Genomic DNA, 9,481 nt, shown 5'->3' with positions numbered 1-9,481 from the left:
TGTACAGGACACATCTCAAGCTGCTTAAATACTAACATCAATGCTGCCTGCAGAATATTCTTCAAATCCAGTTGGAAGACAGACACACCATGGTTGATGTCCCCTCACAAGCAAACACCATGAGCATTGAGGTGATGATCATCCAATGTCAATCTTGCTGGGCTGGTCACATCATCTGAATGTCCGAGGCCAGATTCCTGAAGCAAGTTCTGTTCTCCTGGTTCAGTCAAGGTGAACGCTCAAGAGGATGGCAGAGAAAGTGCTTCAAAAGATATCTTCAAGGCCAACTTGAAAAAATGCAGCATGGACATCAACTCGTGGGAGATTATCGCCCAGGACCACCCCAAATTAAGGAAAAGTGTGCTGCAAGGATCTCAGTACTCTGAAACCTTATGATGACAACAGGAGACAGAAAAGTGGGAGCAGCGGTAACAGCGTGTCACGGACTGAATCAGGAACTCAGAACCACCCAACCCGCACAGAAACACGTGCCCAAGCTACATCTATCAATCCCAGATAGGCCTTGTCAGCCATCTTTGGACCCACAGATAGGACAATCGCGGAAGACAACCATCCTTGACTGCAAGGGATTGCTGATGGCACACAAAACACCTCCCTGTTCATAGCGCTAATGAAACTAGTTTGTCTGGAGTTCAATCCTCTCAGCTCCCTGTCCAGAGCTGTACTCAGCAAACATTTAATGAAAGCTTTTAAGTAGGCATGTAACATTTACTCATATTTTTCAGACTCTATTCATACACACATAGTTAGCATATCAGATATACAGGCAGAAATAGCTGACAAATGGTCCTGTAGTCTTTCCTCATAACTTAAAGGATGCAACTCAACTGTCTTTCTAGGTCAGATAAAAATGCAATGTATTTGTATTTCTAGTGTATGTGGGACTTAATATCTAAAAAAACTGTAAGGAGAGAAGCTCATTTTGTTTTATTAGAAAGTGGTGTTACTGACTCTTGCAGGAAAAATAATGATAAACATACCTCAGAATGTTAATAAAAGTGTATTATTTAAAATACATAGAATTAAGGCTACCTTGTATTGCATTAACATATTAGAGGCTTAAAGTAACTCTTGCATGTCTTTCTTCAAAATCTTTCTAAGCATTAAAATATTCTGGGAAACTTCAGCAATAGAATTATATTGGAGGAAAGTAGCTGTAATAACTGTAAATAAGGCTGCTTAAAATACTAGAGTTCATATGAGCTTTCTAAAACCAGAGTGCTATTGAAGGAAAACAACAGATGAATTATTATCCAAGTAACAGAGCAGCAAAAAATACACTGAGTCACTTAAAAGTTATTGTGTATGTGATACTACGAGACTGGATAGCACTCTCAGGAGAAACCACTCCTTCTGGAAAGCTGATATACAGGTTATTAAACAGAACAAACCATATAGCTATAGAGGGACCATTTGCTTCACAGGCTGGCAACAGAAAGAATTATTTGCTTCCCTTCCTCCCTCTAGTGGTTAAAGCAAGGGATTAGCCAGAGCTCCAGAATTTCCATGACTCAGGAAGGCAAACCTCAGCAGGTAACTTCACCTCTCAATTAACTTTGCTCACCTGTCTAATAGGGATAATGCCCACCTTTCAGAAGTGGAGCAAGACTTAATGTGGGTTTGACCTTTAATATCTCCTTCCAGATGGATGAGTGGGCAGTTAATAAGGAGAAGACTAGTCTTGTAGCTTGTTATAAACAGGTACAAATTGGTGGTACTTATGCATGATGCACTCAGGTGACACAGCAAAGAGCAAGGTAGTAATTAACCACAAATTAAAGGGTCTCTATACACGCTCAGTAATATTTGCTGTGCTCACTAATGTATACTCTTTGGAAGGGGTGGTAGTATTGAAACATAATATATATTTCGTACCATGATGCTTGTTTTTGATTTCCATGTTATAATTGCGTTATATTTCAGGCACACATGTAAATAAAAATTATGTTTCAGCTAAAGAAATTATCTGGTTTATTGCTGCTTCACAGTTCAATGAATGACAGCTACCAATCCCAATACCAGTACCTTCTCTCCGAGCTTCCTGAGGGCAGTTAGGATTTCCACCTTCTGTTGCGTGTAAAGGTCTCGTCCCAGTTTCCCAACCATAAGGTCTCGATCCATCTATACAAAGTAAACCCAACTGTATAAAACATTGAAAGAGACTAAAGAGCCAACATATGGAATCTTTTAAAAAAAATTCTGTGAAATAATATATTACACAAAATACTTGTGAAATTAAGGAACTAAAATCTGGGCAGTATAAAATTTGCTAACTCTTCCTCATATGGCTCTGAAAATACTTTTCAATCCTAACCTTAGCATGCATGGCTGTCCCCATTTTAGAGCTCTTCTGGAAAGTGATAGCCAATACTGTTAAGATGCAGGGCCATGTTCTGAAAACAAACACCCATTAAAACCTAGGATAAGAATGTTACACTTCATCTTACTTGTGCCATAGTTGGAATTTGAATACAGAATTCTGACGAGGTAAGATTAGTGCACCATCCAGCCCTGCAATCAGGTCCCAGCGTCATGGCCGCCTTCCGTTTTTTTATCTGAGAAACTGCCAATGTTTCTGCATCCCAATTCACTTCTGGTTGCCAGATTTTTGTGCAGGGGAAGGAGGTAGAAAATGCTACCTAAAATTTTAGTTTCTGCCCCTAAGAATGAAGTAACAGTTTGAGTATGACCAGATTCTGAAAAATAACAGACAATACTCTGTCACTTCCTGGTGTCAATACAAAATTCAGAGGCAAGGTTAATTTGTGCACATTGGAAAGGCAATAATCTAACCGACTGCAACAAATAACCCTACTGGAATGATGGAAAACTTTACCTCAGCCAGCCTTGTCCGTAATTGCCTTGGCTGTTTCTTTGCAAACATTCTAATGACTTCTGGAGTTTTAAAAGCCTGGCTGATGGCAGCTTGTATAGCCTGGAAAAAAGGAAACAAGGAAAAGAATGAGCACAGCTAGAGCAAAAGGTATGAACCACAATCACATTACACTGGTCTTACAAGGGCTGGAGAGCATCCTCAGTATCCTCTGCTGCAGCTGGCAAGAGACATTCAGCTTTTTGTCTGCATAACCATGCACAAGATTGGGGGAAAAATATAACCCAAAAAGCAGGACTTCTAAAATTCACTGGCTAATTGAAGTAGAAAACACTTCCGAGTTCCTCAATAGCAGAAATTAAAATGTTGAGTTGTTATGATCAGGGCTCATGTTAGAGGTGATATCTTTTATTAGACCAACAAGATTTTTGCAAGAAGAATTCTTTAATTGCAAGCTTTCGGGCACAAATACCCTTCATCAGGCACTGGAGAAAAGACTAAAAGTTCTCCTGGGTAGAAATGAAAGTTCATACGTCACAGGATTTCACAGAGGAGAGAGTAGATGAAAAGCTCCTCTGGAGAGGCAGTTCTTAGCTGGTGAAGAGTCTGTCAGCTTGACTCATCCCCTGCCTGCATGGCAGCAGTGGGGGCAGTGGCATGGGGTCATGCCCCTCACTGCTGCCATGCATGCAGGGGACACATTGCCAGGGCAGTGCAGGGCTCACAGCGACAAATGGATTTGCTGCATGGCCCCGCTCTGCCGAGTCATACCCACCAGGCTGTGGAGGCCCCAGGGGAGGGCAGCAGGGTGGGAAGCCTAAGCCCACAACTGGCAGCCTGCACCCACCCCATATACAGATCTGGGGGGCACAGGTCCCTCCTGGCCCCCAAGAATGCATGCAGCAAGGGGAGCTGCCCCCACACCTCAGGCCGCAGTAGGCAGGGAGCAGGGGGGAGCCAGGCTCCAGGCTCTGCTCCACTGCAGGAGGCACTGCTTCCTGCTAGGGGCAGGTGGCTGTGGACCTGGATCCCTGGCCCCATAGCCCTGGCAGCTTGGGGTCCCCTCCAGCAAGGCTGGAAGTGGCAGGGGGTTGTGGGTGGGAGGCAAGGGGCACAAGCAGGACTGGGGGATTTTAATCACAGATTTCGAGGTTTTAAAATCACAGAATTTGCAATGTTTTATCAGGGAAAACCAGGATCCCTGCTTATAATGCCCTTAAATATCAGCCAGGTGAAATTTGAGCTATATATCAGTTTCACTTTTGTTATTCAGACCCCTCTGTGGAGTATCAATATTGATAGTAATTATATAAGCATTATCCTGATGATCAACAGTTTCCCAAGCGTCTTCAGAAGCAGGGCCTAGACCTACTCACTTATGACAGGACCCAGAAATATAAGCTGGATAAGTGACTGACTTCCCTTCCTTCCACATAGGGTTCTGCTCCTGGTAGGGAGTAGCTGGGCAAGATCTAGAGACAGCACCTTTTCTTCTCCCAGCTGATAAGGAAAGGACTGAGTGTGTTGTCCTGACCATAAATAGCGGGGTCTCCCCCAACATTGTTTCTACCATACTCCAGTAAATGGTTGTCTGCAATCAAGTTACACAACTCTCTTCCTATATATGTTATGCTCCTGAATCTTTAATGGGTGAGCTTATAATTTAAAACTGGATGCAACTGATAGATACTCAGTGGAATATATATTTTGCGCACACAGATGTGTATGCATGTATGTATTAAACAAATACCAGAATCTAGGTGTCAGAAAACCTAGCACATCCTTACACCCTGTTTCATACATCAGAAGTCCTTTAGGAAGTTATCAAAGTGATTTATGAATCAACCTTACCAGCTGCATCCCACTGAGTTCATCTACCAAAGTCATATTTCCAGACATGATCTTCTTCAGTGATTCATTGAATTCACTCAGCTGTTCTAGGGTTTCTTTTTTGGTTTCTTCATACTCATCTGCATCCAGTTCCTCTCTGAAGGAGAGTCAAAAAGCTGAATCAACTCACAGAATGACACCCCCATCCCAAAAATTACTAGTAATCTAGTTATCAATTACTGACTGCATACTTAAAGCATATGTAACACCCTTCTCATCTATAGTACTTGTACTAAGCCACTGATCTGGCTCCTTGCCCATTAGTTGGGCCAAGAATGAGAAATGCAGCAAAACTGTATTTTGGACACTATGAATAAGGGAAAAATGGTATTTTATAAATCAAGCACCAGGGTAGGGACCCTTGCACTTTTATATAATGCAACATATCACTCTTTTAGGCTTTTAAGTTCCAGCCTTTTAGAAGGGACCCTCAACATTTTACTTTAGAAAAACTAACATTTCTTCTCTTTCCATCAAGTTATTTTAACCGTAATATAGTTCTAAATAAGTTAAAACAAGTTACAATAAAATAATAATTAATTAAACAAACAAGATGGTTTTCAGACCATCTTCAGACACAGGGTGAAGGTTTCCAAGCTTAAAGCTAGTCACAAAAAGGAAGGAAATGAGGTGCAGGACTTTGATATCTTTACGGAGCAGTTGCACAGCTGAAGCTCAGTAGTACCAAGGGCTCATTTCAAGAATGATTATGAAGAGGCCACCGCCAAGAAGAGTACAGTACCCACATCCAAACACAACACTACACCCCAAAAAGTGCCGAGAAGAGCATCTTACGCAGTGGTCTCCAACCTTTTTAAGTAGATCACCTTTGGCATTTAAAAGCAACCCAAGATCTACTGTGAGCTGCTGCCGCCACCCCCACTTTCTCTCCTACCCACCCCCAGCAGGCAAATTAAGGCAGAGGGAGAAAAATGTATTTGGGAGCGTGCCTCCCCAGCAGGTAAGTCCCACCCAGCCAGGGCCCCACTCAATTTACCCCTGCTCCTGCCTCTGTGGCACTGTCCCTGACTGCAGAGGCCTCAGTCTAGCCCTTGCCCCTTCCCTCCCCCATGGACTGACCTGCTGGGCTGGGGCATACGCGTGTGGGCACTCAGCCCCCCACTCCAGCCTCAGATCACCTCCAAGAGGCTTCAAGATCCACAGGTCTTAGGTATATTACTTCTATTTCTACATCCCAAGCTGTTGTTGGCTTTTTCTGTAAGAGCACAACCCTATTGATTCAGTCTTTGATCCACCATAACCCCTCAATCCTTCTCTCTGGAAGTTTAGTTGCAATCATACTGTCTTTTTAATAAATACTACTTCCTCCTTTCCCATACTTTGCCTAATTAGGTCATATGCTGCTTGAAATGAAGACGCTTACTACAAGTATAGTGCCTAACAACGGACTCCAATCTCAGTTGGGGCCTTAAGCTTATGGTAATGTAATATAAATTATTATTCCTCTCACTTTCTTAAAGAACTGTATTTTCAGTCCCAAGGTATGAGCCCATTTTCTGCTTCCTCGCTTGCTCTTCACTTGTTGCTTATCACAGCAATCTTTCCTCTTGCTCAAAAAAGATGAACACTACTTCCTTCAGAGCAGGGAAGGGCAATTATTTTGGCTAGCGGGCCACTTAACAAGCTCTGGTGAGCTGTTGAGGGCCAGACACAAAATCTTTCAGAAGACATTTTAACAAATTATAGATAAAAAACAAATCATATACTAAAAATCAAACATTTACTATAACATATTTAAATTTCATTTAAAATATTTTTTGTCCTGATTTATGTGATTTTGAGTAGAGTATAAGGAGGTAATTGCATAATAGCTCAAAATAAAGTCAGACTCTTTATACTGTGTGCGAGGCAGGATGGGAGGGGGAAAATGTGTATGGGGGGGCTACCCACTGGCCAAGTCCCAGGGGCCAGGTGGGGGTGAGGAAAGGGAATGGGGGACACAGGGCACATGTACAGTCTGCTTGGGTGAAGCCATCCACCTCCTCCCCTCCAGCCCACGGCTGTCCTGCAGTGCCCACATGGAACCAAGACCTACTCACTCCTGCCTGGGGCACCGTCAATGGCCCTGATCAACATGCACAGCTTCCCAGCAGGGCTACTCCTGGTGTGGCTGCAGCCATTTGGGTACTGCTCAGCTCCCCCGCTCCTCCCACTACACAACTCCAAACAGCAGGTAGTGCAGGGAAATGTAGCAGCTGCGGGGATGCATGTCAGGCACCATGCACCCAACAAGGTAGGGGGAAAGCTGCAACAGGGCAGCTCCTGCCCCAGTGTGCAAGGCTCCAGCTCCAGGCCACCCTCCACCCACTCGTGGCTGCTCAACATGCCGGTGGAGAAGTGGGGGGGGGAAGTGGGTGGAAGACGGCCAGGAGCTGGAGCCCCATGTGCTGGGGCAGGAGTCTCCCAATGCAGCTTCCCCCTGACCTGGCCTGGCATTTGGTGCCCAGAACGCATCCTCTCAGCTGTCATCGCCTTCCCACACTATCTGCTGCTCAGAGCAATACAACAGGAGCAGGAAAAGGAAGAGCCGCTGGAGGCAGGGGGAGCTGAGCAGTACCGTGGCAGCTGCAACCACACCAAGAGCAGCCCCGCTGGGAAGCTGTGCATGAGGGCAGTGCATGGGGCTGAGCCCCACCCACTCCCTCTCAGGGCAGCCCCAGGCTGAGTACCACAGGGGTGGCCAAGGGCTTGATACAATCAATTGGTGGGCATCCACCTGTGGGTTCAATCCAATCAGTTGGCAGGCCTTATTTTTGCCTACCTCTGCTCTAGGGCCTATCAGTGACATGCCGTGAGTTGGCTAAGTAGACCATGAAGGAGAACACAAAACATTTCAAGTGGCTTGGCAGGTCACTAGCTCCTAAATAGACACAGGTGTACCTGTCACCTGGGAAAGCATGTTCCAGGTAGCTCTCTAGTATGTCATTGGCTATATCAAGGCACAGAGACTTAGTTAGCTGTGTTAGTCTAAATGACATTAACATACTGGTCTACTGAATGGCTCCTGAAAGGAAACGGTAAAGCCATATTGTTACAGCTATTGAGAATTACTGACAGAGAAAACATCAGAAACACACTGCAGAAATAATTTCTGAACTGGCATGGACCCAACAGACTTTTGCCATCTAATTTTTATAAATTCATTAAGAGTTAATACACAAGGACATCACAAAGTCTATTTGCATGTTTGCCAAGTTACGCACACAACCAAACATCTGCTTAAAACTAAACACAGGCATAAAGAAGTACATAATTTATGAAAGACAGCAAACACTAAAAGTCTGAATTTTGCATTAACTGGAAAAAGACGCATCATCTTAAGTCCACACTTTATTCATGAGTTTGAAATCTCCAAGGTGATAGTAAAGAACATTCCTAGCTTCCTCCACTTTTTCTTTTATTCACTTGAGTTTGTCCTGCACATTCACTTGAATTTGTCCTGCATTGTTTCTTCTGGGCTTCCTTGGCTGTTTTATACACAACACTCCAGCAAGGATTCTACCGGAAAAAAATATTTGCACTTAAAAGGGAGACACTGCCTTTTATTACCTGCATTCCTCCAGGTCTTGCAGCTGCTGCATTAATCTGTCCAACTGCTCTTCCAAGTTCTGTTTTAGCTTACTAGTCTCTGTTGTTCCTCTTGAAGCCATTTTAAAATCTTTGCATGGGAAGAGCTCACCTATAAAACAGAGAGCACATTTTACTGATATGAAGACATTTCTCAGTGGAAATTGAAAGGTAGTATTGACAAGCATGGATTCTATACCAGAATAAATGTCAGCATACAATAAGACTATGCTCAAAAGATGATCCAAAAACCACTAGCAGCCTGAAGCCTCCTGCCTAGGAATAGCCAAAATAAAGTATCTTGAAACTGTAAAAGTAGACTAGGAAGGAACAGGTGGCACTATGAGACTATTCTTCTCTTTACAGAGTGGTCCAAGTGAAAGAGTTCAGCAGGCACAGTAGAGACAAAATAGAACATCAGAAAGCAAAAAGAAACGACTGAAGTCAATCTACGCCTTAGAGAACTGAAAGCATCGTTTATGTCTCAGAAAACTGAAGATAACCTTTAATCATCTATTTGAAAGCTATGAGAAAGGGAAAACCCTAGGCTTGAGTCTGGATGACATTCATAAAACAAAACCTAAAAACTTTATGTTCCTACCAAATTTTCACTTTTTAAAATAATTAATCTAGAACAAGGTACCCAATGCTAGAAGAGTCACCACTCCTGTGTCCATGATCAACCCAGAATCATAGCAAAGTAGGGGTGGCAGGGACCTCAGGAAGTTGTCTAGTCTAGGCGTGTGCTTTAGGCAGGATCAGCCCTGTCTAAGCCATTTCAAACAAACATTAGTCTAACCTGCTTCTACATCCCTTGCCAGTTGCATCTCAGTTTCTGCTTTAGCCTTCCCGATTTTCTCACTGTGTGCTCGCGCGATACTTATTATACTCATCCAAGTGGCCAATTTTTCACTCGCTGTAAGGTTATTTTTTGACTTTTAACTCACTGAAAAGTTCACTTTTTCGCCAAGGTGGCCTCCCCACCCTTTGTACCAGACAGCCTGAGAGCTGCGAGCTCTCATCTGTTGCAGGGGCCTGCGGGCAGCACACCAGGCGGGCTCTGCTCCCACCCCCGTGACCCCGGCCTCACCCGCCGCTCCTGCTCCCAGCCCGTCCACGGCTCCATCCCACATGGGGACGCGGGGAGCG

General features: G+C 44.0%; 1 protein-coding gene across 4 annotated transcripts in view; it reads right to left on the bottom strand.

Moving 5' to 3' along the window:
• LZIC (leucine zipper and CTNNBIP1 domain containing) overlaps positions 1-9,481 on the bottom strand; it is a 29,442-nt gene that overhangs the window by 14,456 nt on the left and 5,505 nt on the right. For 2 of the 4 annotated variants that reach the window (XM_019511764.1, XM_019511767.1), the window contains exons 2-5: positions 8,315-8,444; positions 4,706-4,841; positions 2,858-2,956; positions 2,047-2,142 (exon numbers count right to left, since the gene is read on the bottom strand). In XM_019511764.1, coding sequence (XP_019367309.1) covers positions 2,047-2,142; positions 2,858-2,956; positions 4,706-4,841; positions 8,315-8,415 — 432 coding nt within the window. In that variant the 5' untranslated portion in view covers positions 8,416-8,444. Of the gene's footprint in view, positions 1-2,046; positions 2,143-2,857; positions 2,957-4,705; positions 4,842-8,314; positions 8,445-9,225; positions 9,335-9,481 lie in introns of those variants that run through there. The other 2 variants (XM_019511768.1, XM_019511765.1) reach the window with 2 other exon arrangements.

This window comes from Gavialis gangeticus, unplaced genomic scaffold (genome assembly GCF_001723915.1).
Source record: "Gavialis gangeticus isolate Ggan-Ray unplaced genomic scaffold, GavGan_comp1, whole genome shotgun sequence".
Taxonomy (NCBI): Eukaryota; Metazoa; Chordata; order Crocodylia; family Gavialidae; genus Gavialis; species Gavialis gangeticus.
This window is presented reverse-complemented; position numbering and strand designations above follow the sequence as displayed.